This window comes from Microcebus murinus, chromosome 21 (genome assembly GCF_040939455.1).
Source record: "Microcebus murinus isolate Inina chromosome 21, M.murinus_Inina_mat1.0, whole genome shotgun sequence".
Lineage (NCBI taxonomy): Eukaryota > Metazoa > Chordata > Mammalia > Primates > Cheirogaleidae > Microcebus > Microcebus murinus.
The window spans coordinates 34,574,891-34,591,174 of NC_134124.1; the positions used below are offsets into that span (position 1 = coordinate 34,574,891).

A 16,284-nucleotide genomic window follows, 5' to 3' on the forward strand; every position below is an offset into this window, starting at 1 on the left:
TGAGCACCTACTAAGTGCCAGGCATGGCTAAATTCTGGAATGCCGCACAGCACAAGAGGGAGATGATCCCCGCCCCTCTGGGGCAGAAGTTTAGACATCCTCCAGCCTCTCAGAGCCGGGTCTCTCCCTCAGTGCAAATGGGGTGAGGGAACAGCAGGCAATGCTCAGCCCCCCAGACCCCTCCTTCCCTGGAGGCAATCACCCCCATCAGCGCCTTGGGGAGCGGCACAGCCCTGCCTCCCACTGCAGGAGCAGCGCGAGCCCCCATCCTCCTCCCCACGGCCTGGCGGCCGGGGCAGGCCTGCGACAGGGCCCAGCCCGGCAGGTGTCCCTGCCCAGACCTTTGAATCTTCAGGGAGAGTCCCAAAGACTTGGCGATAGGCTGGAAACATCTGCCCAAAGATACCCACACCCTAATCCCTTGAACCTGAGACTATTACCTTATATTGCAAAATAGGAGCTTGCAGGTGTCATCAAATGAAGGATTTTGAGATGACAAGATGATCCTGGATTATCCGGAGGGCCCCAGTGCAATCCCACATATCCCTTTAAGAGGGAGACAGGAAAGTTTCACACACATAGAAGAGAAGACGTGACCACAGAGGCAGGGATTGGAGTGGTGCCGTCACAAGCCAAGGAACGCTGGCAGCCCCCAGAGGCTGGAGGAGGCAGGGAGCGGAGCCTCCCCTAGAGCCTTCGGAGCGAGTGCAGCCACACTGGTGCCTTGATGGTTCAGCCTGGTGACACTGACCTCGAACTTGTGGTTCCTAGAACTACAAGGAAACTAATTTCTGTTGTTTAACCCATTCCATTTCTAGTAATTTGTTGCAGAAGCCATAGGTAACTCCCACAGACATCGGGAGAATTAGGAATTCTTTCATGGCCTTGGATTCCAGCCCCTGGAGTGCGCACTCACCCCGGCACGCGGCTCTCAGCTCGGGCTGCGCCTGTGACGCCCCCTCGCCCGCCCGTGGCCCCGCTCAGCCCGGGTCTGCAGCCCTCCCGCCAGATCCGGGAGCCCCTCACGTCCCTCCAAGATTCGCCCTTTGTGATTTTAGTGAGTCAAGGGGATTCTATTGCTCTCCGTAGTAGGCAACACACTCCACGTGGCAGGGTGGTCGTGAGGATTAGGGACAAGGACAGCAGTGTTTGGGCACAGCAGACACACGACAAATCAGAATCCACACGCTGAGGGCCTGCATTTGGCCCACACAGTATAGCTTTTTCTAAAGTTGAATTTGTTGCCAACATTTATAAGTCAGGAGATTTCACATAAAAGACTGAATTTCTAGCTCCTCTCGAAAAAATGTCATATCTTGCAACACTGAACCCCACTTTCCCTGGGCAACAGCTGGCTGGCATTTCTGAGCACCCACGGTGTATCTCGCCACAGTCCCCACCATGCCCTTTCGTTTTACACTCAGATTGCTTCTCCCATTTCATTAACTGTTCAGTACCTCTGGACATCTGAGCCTGCAATCCTTGCTATAAACGTAAGTGCTTCTCCCACAGACTGGCTAGCACTGGTCTAAGGCCCAGGTTGTGAGGTCTTTGCCCATAACACTCAGTCTCCCCAGAAACCCTTTGTCCTCCCCTCTGGTGAGCCAAAAATGCCTCCTCCCTTATGAAGTCACCGTCTCTTCCTCCTACACCCTATTGGTGCCACCCACTCCCACCCAGGCTTGCCGATGACACCGTATCTATCGGCTTCTGCATAGACTTTTCATATAAAGTCTTCGCATTGTTGCATTACAGGAAGAATTAGATGGAATTGGCGCAGGAGTCGATAAATACTTGGAGAAGGGAGAAGAAAAGGAGGGAGGACAGGAATGGAGAGAGAGGAAGCCAGGGAAGGAGGGAGGAGAGCAGAGGGTGGAGGACCAGTGTGGGGTGGGGAGGAGAGGGAAGAAGGGACACCAACCGAAGTTCCAGTTTGAAGCTGGCACTATCCAGTCAGTTTGTCCCGTTTAGCCCCCCAGTCACCCCACAAGTTATTTGTTATTATTGGCCTCATTTTTCAGATAACTGAGACTCAGACACATGATGTCACTTTCCCAAGTGAATGTTACGGAGTCATCAGGATTTGAACCCAAGTGTGTTTGGGAGACAGGGCTCAAGCTCAGAGCACTGCTCGGTCTCCACTTGTTAGGTAAGGGGCAGATTTCTTCCCTGGCAGGGGATAATTTTTCAAGACTGACTATTTGTTTGCCTGCAACTCTATTCATTCACGTATTTTCCCTTCCTCCCCCACTGGTTCCCACATTGTCTGCTCCCTAATTCCCTGTTCCACTGGCCCGTCTCTCCTTTCCCATCCCGTCCCTCTTCCCTTACTGGGAAGTGGGGAGCAGCCAACGCTGTGGCTCCCCCCTGCGGCTCCCCCAGCCCTCGCCCCCCACATGCGCTGGGCAGCTTCTGTGGCCCAGGGGGTTGCTCTTCCTACCCCCACCCCCGCCCTGGGGCCAATCCTGGAAGCTGTGCTCTTGGGGGGTTCCTGGAAGAATTCATTGGGTTTCCCAGAAAATGTTCCTGGTCGTCTTCTCCTTAGGTGACTTTAACTCATTACTTGTGGTGTGTTCATTAGCTTCATGTGCAGTCCTTGCCTATCCGCATTTGACATTTGAAATGTGTCCACCAGGTAAAGCCCCGCAGGCTGGCAGCTGCATGGGCACAAGCAAGGTCATCAAAGTGATGCAAATGGCCTTTGGAAGGGCCCCCAAGTGGGAGGCAAGAGACTCGAGGTGAGGCCCTTTCCTGCACCTGTCTCAGGCAGGTCCCTTTCTTTCTCTGGCCTTGAGTCTTCCCATGGAAGGAGCGGTATCTTCCTTTGCTTTTGGTGGAAATTACATTAACTCCTGTGGTAAGCTAAAAGACTTCAGAGATAAATAGACCTGTACTCAGATAGGATACGTGACACGGAATAAGGACAGTAATGTCCCCAACCCAGAGACTAACAGCGCCAGCCTTGCTGGGCAGTTATTGAGGTAATACGTGGAAATGAGACAATTCATGGAAAGCACTTAGCATGCGTCTGGCACATGATAGGTACTCAGGACATGACAGCCACTATTGCTGATACCTTCCTTAACATCCCTGGGCCTCAGCTTCTTCATTGGTAAAATGAAAATCCTACCGCCTGCTTTACTCATTCAATAAGTGTTTATTGAGCCAAGTTCTGTGAATACAAAAATGTGTTCACCAGACACAGTTCCTGGCTTCTCAGAGCCCACGGTTTGAGATTTTTCATTATTCATCCTTTCAACAAATATTTTTATAGAACATTTACTATGTAACAGGATGCATAATGGGCATTAGAAATACAATTGTTAAGGAGAGGGGAACAGACCAATCTAATGGGTGCTATGAACACTATTTGGGTGATAGGCACACCTATAGTCCAGGTTCAAGCATTACAAAAATGATCCATTTAACCTAAAACATTTGTACCCCCTTAATATTTTGAAATTAAAAAAAAAGAAACCCAATGGTTAATAAAACAGATTCAATCCCCAACTACCTACAGAATTACAGTATAGAGAAAATATAGTAAAAGAATCTAGTGAAATGCCTAATATACAGCAGATTTCAATAAATAAGTTATCTGGGTGCTAATCAGAAGTTATGTATGTGTAACTTTGGGAAAGTCGATTCACAATATGTGGAAAATTAGTGATTTCTTAACACGTGAAATTTGTTTGATACACAGGAGCTTTTGAAGTATGAAGACAGGCCAAAGGAAATGAAATATTTAGATACATACTCTAAACACATGGACAAGATCTATATGCTGAAAATTACAAAATGCTGATAAAATAAATCAAGACTTAAATAAATGGAAAGGCATACCATGTTTATGGACTAAAAGACACAACATAGTAAAGATGTCAATTCTTACCGAAGTGATGTATAGGTTTAGTGCAATTCCTGTCACAATCCCAGTCAGCAAAGGTATTTATAGATATAGACAAGCTTATTCCAAAGTTTATATGGAAATCCACAGGCCCTGGAAGAACTGAAACAATCTTGATAAAGAAAAACAAAATGGGAAAATCACTCTACTCAATATTAAGGCTTACTATATGGCTACCATAATCAAGACAGTGTGGTATTGGTGCAGGGATAGAAACATAGACCAGTGAAATAGAATAGAGGCCAGGCACGGTGGCTCATGCCTATAATCCTAGCATTCTGGGAGGCCGAGGTGGGCAGATTGCTCAAGGTCAGGAGTTCGAGACCAGCCTGAGCAAGAGCGAGACCCTGTCTCTACTAAAAATAGAAAGATAATTGGCCAACTAAAAATATATAGAAAAAATTAGCTGGGCATGGTGGTGCATGCCTGTAGTCTCAGCTACTCTGGAGGCTGAGGCAGAAAGATTGCTTGAGCCCAGGAATTTGAGGTTGCTGTGAGCTAGGCTGAAGCCACGCCCAGGCAACACGAGACTCTGTCTCAAAAAAACAAAAAAGAAAAAAGAAATAGAATACAGAACCCAGAACTAGACCCACACAACACGCTCAGTTGGTTTTTGACAAAGGTGCAAAAGCAATTCAAAGCAGGAAGCGTAGCCTTTCAACAAATGGTGCTGGTACAATTGGATATACATAGGCAAAAAAATGGACCTTGATTTAAACCTCACACCTCATACAAAAATTAATTCCAAATGGATCATGGACACTGGAATACAAGACATAAAATAAAAAAAAAAATAAAAATAGGAGAAAAATCTTCAGAACCTAGGGCTAGATGAAACATTGTTAGACTTGACACAAAAAGTACAATTCATAAAAGAAAAAATGATAAATTGGACCACATCAAAAAAAAAAATTTGTTTTTTGAGACAGAGTCTCGCTTTGTTGCCCAAGCTAGAGTGAGTGCCCTGGCGTCAGCCTAGCTCACAGCAACCTCAAACTCCTGGGCTCAAGCTCAAGCAATCCTGCTGCCTCAGCCTCCTGAGTAGCTGGGACTACAGGCATGCGCCACCATGCCCAGCTAATTTTTTTTTCTATATATATTAGTTGGCCAATTAATTTCTTGCTATTTTATAGTAGAGACGGGGTCTCGCTCTTGCTCAGGCTGGTTTCGAACTCCTGACCTCAAGCAATCCGCCAGCCTCGGACTCCCAGAATGCTAGGATTACAGGTGTGAGCCACCACGCCCGGCCACCTCATCAAAATTTAAAGCTTTTTCTCTCCAAAAGTCCATGTAAAGAGGATAAAAACATAAGCTACAGACTGAGAGAAAATATTTGCAAACCATATATCCAAAAAAGGACTAGTATCTAAAATAAGCAAAGCATTCTCAAAACTGAGCTGTAGAAAAACCAATCCAGTTCCAGACATTTCATTGAAGAGGACGTGCAGATGACACATAGCACAGGAGTGGCTGTTTATGGGCATTGGCTACCAGGGAAAGACACATTAAACCACGGTGAGATTTCGCTAGACATCTATCAAAATGGCTAAAATAAAAAATAATGAAAACACCAAATACTGGCGGGGATGAGGAGAAACTAAATCAGTCATACATTGCTGGTGGGAACATACAATGGCACAGCCATTCTGGAAAACAGTTTGGCAACTTCTTATAAAACCATCATGCAATTACTAAATACATGACTCAGCAATTGCACTCGTAGGCTTTATCCCAGAAAAATGAAACTTATGTTTACACAAACACCTGTAAAAGAATGTTCATAGTAGTTTGATTCATAAGAGCCAAAAACTGGAGACAGCCAGTTTTTGAACAGGGTTTCAGTGGGTGAGTGGTTAAACAGACTGCATTGTTTGCATATCATGAAATACTACTCAGCAGCAAAAAGGGGCAGAATACTGACACACGTATCAGACTGGAAGAATCCCCAGGGAATTATACCATGTTTTGAAAAGTCCTCAAAGGTTACATACTGTTTGATTCTATTTATATGACATTTTGTTTTTTTTTGTTTGTTTGTTTTTTTGAGACAGAGTCTCACTTTGTTGTCCAGGCTAGAGTGAGTGCCGTGGCGTCAGCCTAGCTCACAGCAACCTCAAACTCCTGGGCTCAAGCGATCCTCCTGCCTCAGCCTCCCAAGTAGCTGGGACTACAGGCATGCGCCACCATGCCCGGCTAATTTTTTATATATATATCAGTTGGCCAATTAATTTCTTTCTATTTATAGTAGAGACGGGGTCTCACTCTTGCTCAGGCTGGTTTTGAACTCCTGACCTTGAGCAATCCGCCCGCCTCGGCCTCCCAGAGAGCTAGGATTACAGGCGTGAGCCACAGCGCCCGGCCTATTTATATGACATTTTGAATTGGCAAAATTTTAGAAAGAGAACAGATCAGTGGTTTCTGGGAGTTAGGGACGGCAGGGGTGAGGCTGGGGGAGGCAGCAGGTGCCAAAGGGCCACCCAAAGCTCCTTGCAGTTGTGGAATTCTTCAGTATCTTGACTGCAGTGATTGGAACACAGACCTACACGTGTGGCAAAATCCTTTAGAATTACATATACCCATGCACGCACGCACGCACACACACAGAGAAATGATACAAGTAAAACGAAATCCGGGGTCCACGGGCGCTCTCTCTATTGTTTCTTACAACTACTCGTGAGCCTACAATTATCTCCATAAATTTTTCAATTAAAAATAGCTTTTATTGTTTTTATATTTTAGAATTAACATTTTATTTAAAATGTGCAAATATAGAAGAAATCGGAAAAATCATCATCCTGAAATATAATCTTTTAATGCGTTTCTTCCTGGTCTTTGTTGTCTACAGTTATATGGGAAAAAAAAAATGTGAGGGAAGGGGCTAAAACTCAGGGCTGTGGGAAGGTAGGGTCCTTGCTGTCCCTCACCCTCACCTTCTGTGACATCAGAACTCCATGCTCAAGGGATGCCCGGTGACCAGAGGCGGGGGAGGGGAAGGTGCTCCCTGCCTGTCTGGCGGGAACCTCGACCCCCCAGGCAGTCTGACCCAAGGCCATGGCAATCCAGCAGGTGAGCAGCAGCGGGGCGGTGGCAGCTGAGCTGTTTAAACAGAGAAGGGGCAGCCGCTGTGAGGACAAGAAGCAGGTAAGGCCAGGCCAGATGCATGCCACTTTCCTCTCATTCGGGCTCCCTTTGCCACTCCGGACAGACTGTAAGGTCCTCAAAGTCCAGAATAGGCCTTGGACCCAGCTGTCCCTGGAGCCCGACCTCGTGGAACGCAGTTTAGGGGCTTAGGTGCTTCCCCCGGAAGTCATTCCTGACACTATCTTACTTCCTGCTCAGCACTGCTGGCAGGAGGTATGCTCCAGGAGGGCTGGGTTTTCCGTTTAGTTTCCTGCTAAATCCCTCGTGCCTAGCATGGTGCTTGGTGCATAACAGGTGCTGAATGAATGAATAAACTGAAGTAAATAAGATAATACTCTTGAAGCAGACAGCTCCTGGAGGATTTGTTCTCAGGGTTGAAATTCCTCAACCCAGTGGAATTTTCTCAAAATGGAAAACATCCACATTTGCTGTGCACAACCTGCTGCTTCCACGTCCCCTCTTGTTCATAACTTGGAACTTTCCTGAGAAGCAAATGCCATCAACCTCATTCACAGATGGGTATACTGAGGCTCAGAGAGAAAAAAGGCCATACAGCTGGAACATGCCAGGATTTGAAACCACATCCATCTGATTTCAGAACCCTGGGACACCAGGTCCATCTGACAGGAGAGCCCTGAGCGCGGCTCACCCTGCGCTCCACGCCCCGGGTGGGGGACAGAGGAAGGGGTGGGCACGGAGGCTGGGAGGCTCAGCTGGGCCTTGCACACCGTGCAAAGGGCGGATCTTATTCCCAGGATAAGAAGAAGCTCTTGAAGAGTTTTAAGCAGAGCAATGACTGACCGACCTTTACCGTCTGTGTTTCCAAAACACTTGTCCACTTGTTCGTTTGCGAGACACGCAGCCAGCGCCTCCTGTGACATGCTGGACCTCTTAGCAGGTGTCGGGGGCCTTGATAGGCACCCCCTATCTCCCCAACCCCCCAACCCCCCACCCCAGCCCCCCACCCCAGCCCCCGTGCTGCAGCTTTTCCTACGCGCTCCACAAATACCAAACCCCAGGAACGCTTCTTTCAGGAAAATCGCAGAGTTCTGTGGTTTGGGGACCGCTGCATACCCTCGTCCCTCTCGGAGATTTACACTGCTCGGTCATGTGACGAAGACTGCCCTGTCCTACGGCAGCGAAATCCACTTAGCTTTGTTACTGCAGCATTTCTCAAATGGATGCTACCGCAGAGCCCCATGTTTTCTTTTTGTAAAACCTTTCGGCGTATTTCAAAATCCATTTTGCAGAAGAACAAACTGAGGCTCGGAATAAATGATTTGGCTCAGACCCCAAGCGAGCACAAGGAAAGGACGACCTGGCCTGTGCTCCCCCCTTTGTCTCCACGCAGCACGGCATAGAAACAGCAGCAGGTGCTGGGGAGGAAAGCGACCTGCAGAGCCCGTTGACGGAGCGCTGCTTAAATAAGCAGAAGAGCATCCAGACCACAGAACACTCATCAACCGTTTGAAAGGAAGAGACAGCTCTGTGTGTCTTCCATGAAAAGACTCCTAAGGAATATTGTTAAGCAAAAGGACCCTAATCTGAAGTGTAAAGTGCGATGACTTTCACACTGGGGTCACGCGTCCAGGCCACCGCCACTATAGAACATTTCTAGCACCACAGAAGGCTCCTTCGGGCACGCCCGCTGCTGGCACCCACGCCCAGAACTGTGATTCTGACTTCTAGCATCAGAGATGAGGCTCGGATGTGCTTGAATGTCACGTAGATGGAGTCACGCTGTGTGCGCCCCCGTACCTGGCTTCTTCCCCTACCGCTGTGTCTGTGAAACTCAACCAGGTTGTTGCTATTTGACTTACTTTAATTTTTTAAACTTAGTAATAATAATAATATAGTTGTTAGTTTACCTAAAGAAAACTATCAGGGGGAGAAGCAAATGAGATAAATCTTTTATCTTCTTTGTTGTGGTAGCAGATCTAAATCTTGCTTCACAAACTTAGGTGTATAAGAAATGTATTTTTTTTAACTGTTATTGTCATTTTTATAATTTAAGAAATGTATTATCTCTTTAAGAGAAACTAAATCTGACTCAGCCCAAATCTAGTGATTTTGGGGAAAATTTCATGTCAGTCAATATGTACACACACACACACACATACACACACACACACATATATTTGAAAAACAAGAAAATTTTAAAAGCAATGGCCAAAGTTTCCAAATTAGAAAGCAGAAAAAGAAGAATTAAGCACAATGGTAGAAGGAAAGAAATAATAAAGATAAAATTAGACATTAATAAAATATAAAGCAGACAAATAATAAAACTAATAAGCCATTTTTGAAAAAGGTAATAAAATTGGCAAACTTCTATATGGACTGATTTTTTAAAAAAAACAGAGAGAGAAAATACAAATTACCAATATTGAAAATGAAAGAGGTAAAACTATTGACATAAAAAATTTTTTAAAGGCAAATATAAGCATGATTTCTTAAAAAATAAAAAAATAGAATAGGCATCTTGCTTTCCTCCCTCAATCTCTTTTCTTTATAAATTTTTTTAAAAAGTGAAAGAGAGATATCACAACTCCCACAGGCATTAAGAAAGAGAACATTAAGGTACCAGTAGGAACAAATTGATGCCAATATATGTGAAATGGACACAATTCTTGGACAATACAACTTATAATATTGACTAAAGAAGAAATAGAAAGTCTTAATAACTATTGACCCCAAAAGTTTTCACCAATAAGTTCTATCAGTCACTTGAGACAAAAATAATAGCAATCTTACAAACATTTTTTATAAAAGAGAGGAGGAGGGAATTCTTACCAACTCATTTTAGGAAGGCAACATAACCTTGATACCAAAACTGGACAAGTATATAGGAAAAAATTTAAACCAATTGCTCATGAATGCATATGCAAAAAAAACTCACCAAAATGTTAGCAAATCAAATCCTGCAACTTATAAAAAGGCTAATGCACCATGAGTGATTAGGGTTTACTAAAGGAACTCACAGCTGGCTCAATATTTAAAAGTCAATTAATGCAATTTACCACAAAAAAGGGATACTCATATAATCGCTCAGTGGGTACAGAAAAAGTATTTTATTAGTTCAGCACTCATTCATGTTAAAGTTCTCACAAAAGTAGGAATAGAAGGAAACTTCTTCCACATGATAAGGACAACAATGAAAAATCTACAATTAACACTGCACTCTTTCTCTCTAAGATATGAAACAGGATGATGGTATTGGTGGTTCAGGTCAATACACAGGCAACAAAAAAAAGACTAATGATATTTTAAAGATGAAGACCAGAAAGGATAAGATAAACTTTCTTCATAGACAACCCAATTTTCTATATACAAAATCCTAAACTCTACCAAAAAAACATTAGAATTAATGTCTCCAGATATAAACTCAATTGTATTCCTATAGATAGCAATAAATGATTGGGATATCAATATTTTAAAATATCATTTATAATAGCATCAAAAAACATAGAATGCTTTGCACAGATGTGCAACATCTCTACATTTGAAAACTATAAAACATTATTAATAGAAGTGAAAGAAAAAGATAATGAAGAGATATACCATGTTCATGGATTATAAGATACAATATTTTTAAGACATCATTTCTTACCCAATTGAACTATAGGTTCAACATAATACCAATCAAAGTCCCAGTAAGTCTTCTTATAGAAACAGAAAAAGATGACTCTAAAATGTGTATGAAAATGCAAGGGATGTAGAATAGCCAAAACAAACCTGAAAAAAGAACAAAGTTGCAAATTTTACACAATCTGATTTCAAATCTTATAATAAAGCCACAGAAACCTAGATGATGTGGTATTATATAAGGTAGATACATAAATCAATGAGATAGGATGGTGACAGTGTAGTTATCATGGACAGAACTGAGTGCCCCAATATTCATATGTTGAAGCTCTAACCCCCAAAGTGACTATTTTGGAGATAAGGCCTATAAGGAGGTAATTAAGGTTAAATGAGGTCATAAGAGTAAGGCCCTAATCCCATAGGACCGATGTCCTTATACGGAGAGGAAGAGACACCAAAGAAGTGCAAGCGCAGAGAAAAGGCCACGTGAGGAGGACACACTGAGAATGTGCCATCCACAAGCCAAGGAGGCCTGGCCTAAAACCAACCCTGCCAGCACCTTGATGGTGGACTTCCAGCCCCCAAAACTGTGAGAAAATAAATTTCTGTTGTTCAAGACACCCCATTTGTAATAGTCTGTTAGGTATGTGATATTCTGCTGTGTATATATTAATACAGATTTAGTATTGATGCAAAGATAGATATATAGATCAATGCCAGGGTGGAATCCAGCAGTAGACCGACATAATACATGGCAGATATATTTTTGACAAAGACATCAATGTAATTCAATGAGGAAAGTTAATCTTTTTAAACAAATAATTCTGGAACAACTGGACACCCATATAAAAAATCTCAATCTCTACTTCATTATATACAAAAATCAATTTAAAATGGATAATACTCTTAAATGTGAAAGCACAAACAATAAAATGTCTAGAAGAAAACAGGAAAAAGATCTTCACAACCTTGAAGCAGGCAAATTTTTCTAGATTGCATACAAAAAGCACAACCACACACACAAAAAAAACTTCATTGAATTGGACTTCATCAAAACTGAAACTTTTAAATTTCAAAAGACACTGGTAAGAAAATGAAAAGACAAGCCACAGACTTGGAGAAAATATTCACAGTGCAATCTGGCAAAGGACTTACATCCAGAATACAGAAAATAAAACTAATATATAACTTAACAGGAAGAAGACAAATAGTCCAATAAAAATGGGCAAAAGACTCAAATGGACACACCACAAAAATAACATATGAATTATGAATGGTCAATAAGCACACAATAATCAACATCATTAATCATTAAGGAAACTCATATAAAAACTAGACCAAGATATCACTAGCAATAGAATGCCTAAAGTTAAGATTGACAATACCAAGTGTTGACAGCATGAGGAGCAACTAGAACTCTCATGACTTGTTGGCAGGAACATAAAATGTTACAAACATTAGGAAACAGTTTGGTGGTTTCTTATAAAATTAAAAATACACCGACCACATGACCCAGCATTTGCATTTCTTGATATTAGCACAAGACAAACAAGAACATATGTCCACTCAAAGATGTGAACACTCATGTACTTTTATTCATAAAACCCAAGCCTGGAAACAACCTAAAAGTCTATCAACAAGTGAAGAGATTAATTGTGCTATTTTCATACACTGTAAATACTCATCAATACAATATTAGCACAGTGTAAATACTCAGCAATAAAATCAAACACACGAAAACCTCTCAGAAACGTTATCTTGGGCAAAAGAAACTAAACGCAAAAGCATACATACCATGTGATTCCATTTACACGAAGTTATGGAACAGGCAAAAGTATTCCATTGGGAGGGAAAGCAGATTGATTCGTGATTCTGGCGGGATGGGGGTAAGGAGGGAATTGACTGCAAAAGAGCATGAGGGAAATTTCTAAAATGATGGAACTGTTTTGTGTCTTTACTGGGGTGACAGTCCACAGGTATGGACACGTGTCAAAACTCACTGATAAATGTGTGCATTTTATGGCATGTAAATTATACCACAATAAAGTTGATTCCTTTTCAATTAAAATGAAAGAGTTTTAAATGAGGCCAAGAATGAGAGAAAAGGTGGACCTTCCTTCTCAGAAGTGAGAAAGGAGGGAAAACATAAATGAACTGTCAGTAAGTTGCCAAGTTCTCTATTTCCGCCGTGTTTGGGGGTTTTGCAGCAAGCATGTACGTGTGACTTAGATAACTAGAAAAAAGGCTCTAAAAACTGTCGTACAGCACCCACGCCTGGCCCTCTGAGCAGGAAGCAAGAGAGCCTGGGAGATTCACCCTCATGTTCCCTTCCTCCTCCTCTCCCCAGACGCTGTTGGCATTGCTGGTCTTGGTGCTGTACCTGAGCACAGGGATATCAGGTGAGTGTTCTGGAATCTGAGAAAGGAGGAACTGGCTCCACACGGGGTCTGGTGGAGTAGTCCAGAGATGGTTGCGTGCTAAGGGGACTCCATAACCTGCCTTCTTCTGCCCACCCACCCTCCCTTCACCCTACTTGCTTGGCCAACCAGGTTTATTTCAGTTACCGCTCACTTGCCCTTAAGAGATGTTGTTTGTGCCCATTCCAGGAAGAAGTTGGGAGGTGTCAGAAAGGATCAGAGAATGTAACTGTTACCAGAATCCTGTGGCTTCCCAGGTAACATATTCAGCAAGGTACTGAGGGAACCACTGAGGCGAGGCAATCTGAGAGGGCTTCCCAGAGGAGGTGTCATGGCGAGCTGGTTCATGAAGGATAAATAGGAGCTGGCCAGGTGGCTAAGGTGGGGATGGGTACTATAAGCAGAATGACTAGCATGTGCAAAGGCCCGGGAAACTTTTTGAAACCAGTGGTAAGGGGTCCTATGTGAAAAGGCTCAAGATGCGACTTTGGTGTCTGCCTTTCAGGGGCTTGAGTATCAGACCAGTGAACCCACAGAAGAGCCAATAAAGGTCATCAGGATCTGGTTGAAGGAGAATTTGTATGTTTTCTTGGAGAAGCTGGAGGAAGAGGTGCAAGAGCTGGAGCGGCTAGTGCGAGACCTGGAACTGTGGCTGGACACGTTTCTGGGAGAGCTGCACCCGCACCCGGAGGAGTCCTGCTGTGCCCACAAAAGCCACATGTGAGCACAGGGGCTGCCGGGGGCTCCTTGAAGCAGGGCTGAGCTCTGACGCTCGAACTTGGAGGCAGGCAAGAAAATAAAGTAGTTGGGAAATGAAATCTGCTGTTCACATGCATGGGCTCCGATAGAAACAGCCTGGGAGGCCCCCGGGCCCTGCTGAGATGCCCCTCGCACCACGAGAGGGTCCGGGCCTGCTGAGATACCCTCGCACCACGAGAGGGTCCGGGCCTGCTGAGATGCCCCTCGCACCACGAGAGGGTCCGGGCCTGCTGAGATGCCCCTCGCACCACGAGAGGGTCCGGGCCTGCTGAGATGTCCCTCGCACCACGAGAGGGTCCCACCCTGCTGAGATGCCCCTCGCACCACGAGAGGGTCCGGGCCTGCTGAGATACCCTCGCACCACGAGAGGGTCCGGGCCTGCTGAGATGTCCCTCGCACCACGAGAGGGTCCCACCCTGCTGAGATGCCCCTCGCACCACGAGAGGGTCCGGGCCTGCTGAGATGCCCCTCACACCACGAGAGGGTCCACGGGACGCAGCACAGGCTTCAGAGCCAGCCATGGGGTCCGGACTCTTCTGCTCACGTGAGACATCGTGTAAATTTCCTTAACTTCTCTGAGACTCGCTTTCCTCACTTGTAAAATTCAAAAACACACTTTGCCTCACACGATCACAGAGCGTATCTAGAGTGTGTCTATAGTATGCCTGGCACACAGTAGGCGCCTGGTAAACATTTCTTCCTCTCTCACATTCCTTTTCCTTCCTCCCTGGAATGCTGCGGTAGGATGCTTAGTTCTGGCTGAGTGTGTGGATATTATGTGTCACTCAACCCTCTGCCTCCGCTGGTAGAAGCGTCAGTTACTGCAGTCCCTGGGCAGGGGCAATTTGGCAATAGCTATCAGATTTACAAATGCACTTACTCTTTGATCCAGCAATCAGCTTCAGGGGATGTGTCCCACAGCTACACTTGCACGTGTGTGAAGTTACATATGTATAAGATTAGTCACCCTGGCTTCATTTATAATAGCAATAAAAGGGAAACAACCCAAATGTTATCAGTAGGACTCTGGTTAAATAAGTTGTGGTACATCCAGATAATGAGCTGCTGAGAATAGAGAATAATAAAAGAGAATGAGGAGCCTCTCTGCTATGGTCTCAATGTTGGTGGCCCCCACATATTCATGCGTTGGCACCTAACACCCACTGTGATAGCACTAAGAGGGGGCACCTGTAAGAGGTGATTAGGTCAGGAGGACTCTGCCCTCATTAATAGGATTCAGGCCATTATAAAAGGTGCTGGAGGGAGCCTGTTTGCCCCTTCCACCATGTGACATAGCTAGAAGGCACCATCTGTGAGGAACAGGCCCTTACCAGACACTGGATGTGCTGGTGCCTTGATCTTGGACTTCCCAGCCTCCAGAACTGTGAGCAATAAATTTCTATTGTTTAAGTGACCCAATCTTAAGGTATTTTGTTATAACAGCCCAAATGGACTAGCACACTTTTCCTTCTACTGATATGAAAAAGCCTGCAAAAAATGGGGAAAAAAATCAAGGTACAAAAATGGGGCAGGAGATAAGAATATAAATTTTGCTGTTGATGATGATGACATTGTTAAATGTACATAAAAACTCTAAAAGGATACAAACCTGGGAGTGAGGGGCTTTGAAACCGGGCAGATATGTGACATGGATGGGAGGGAAACTTTTCACTGTACCCTTTTCATACTTTCTTGTTTTCAAACTATGTGAATGTTTTGCCTATTCAAATATTTTTGGAAGATAAAATTATCTACATCTTGCCTGCAGATAAGGCTGGAATATAGTGTGTATAAGCAAAAATAATAGTATTATGATGATGGGGGATTTAATTTAAAAAGAATAATTAAAATTCTTTATTCTAAAATAATAAATTAAATAATACAATTTAAAATAATTTCAAGAGAAAAATAATTTATTTTGATTAAACAGTGAATATTTTTATCTAGGATTTTCCCTTTTTCCTTTTACCTCCAGGAAACTTAGAGTTTAGTTGTTGGTTATTGGAATTATGTCAGGTTTATTGTTCTGGGTTATTTATTTTCCCCTTCCTCTGACTTTAGTGTTTTCTATTTTGATGGAGTTGCTATATATGTGCCTATTATTAGAACTACCTCAAATCTTTGGAAAGTCATGAGGGTACCAATTAAACTAATCTCAGAGGATGTCTGACATACAGGGATAGCACAGCAATTTGTTTGCCAGGAGGAATTAATCAATTGTCATTTGGGATGGAAAAAGCCTTTGCAAATTATGAGCCCAATTTTCCACTTTGAATATCAGCAGGGGGTGGGAACTAGAATCTGTTTTTCTTGTTTGCACTTATTTGAGCAAAGTTCTATGGAAAGTGTCTGACTGATATTTTCTTGCATATTATCATATAGGGCTGTTATTACATATGCTCATATTATATTTATATATTATATTATATACACTTACATAGTTTATATCATATATATAATAGGACTGTAAATATATTA

At 43.7% G+C, this 16,284-nt stretch overlaps 1 protein-coding gene across 1 annotated transcript; it reads left to right on the forward strand.

Moving 5' to 3' along the window:
• The first annotated feature begins 6,852 nt into the window (after positions 1-6,852).
• SMIM23 (small integral membrane protein 23) lies at positions 6,853-13,865 on the forward strand. Its single transcript, XM_075995985.1, has 4 exons — positions 6,853-7,048; positions 12,978-13,029; positions 13,237-13,304; positions 13,553-13,865. Exons 1-4 carry the CDS (start codon positions 6,959-6,961, stop codon positions 13,769-13,771), a joined length of 429 nt encoding a protein of 142 aa, XP_075852100.1. The 5' UTR covers positions 6,853-6,958; the 3' UTR covers positions 13,772-13,865.
• Positions 13,866-16,284: the final 2,419 nt, after the last annotated feature.

Coding starts and splice junctions, on each gene's coding strand:
- SMIM23 (XM_075995985.1), top strand. CDS start 6,959: ATGGCAATCCAGCAGGTGAGCAGCAGCGGGGCGGTGGCAGCTGAGCTG. Junction 7,049..12,977: donor GCTGTGAGGACAAGAAGCAG/GTAAGGCCAGGC, acceptor TCCTCTCCCCAG/ACGCTGTTGGCATTGCTGGT. Junction 13,030..13,236: donor CCTGAGCACAGGGATATCAG/GTGAGTGTTCTG, acceptor TGCCCATTCCAG/GAAGAAGTTGGGAGGTGTCA.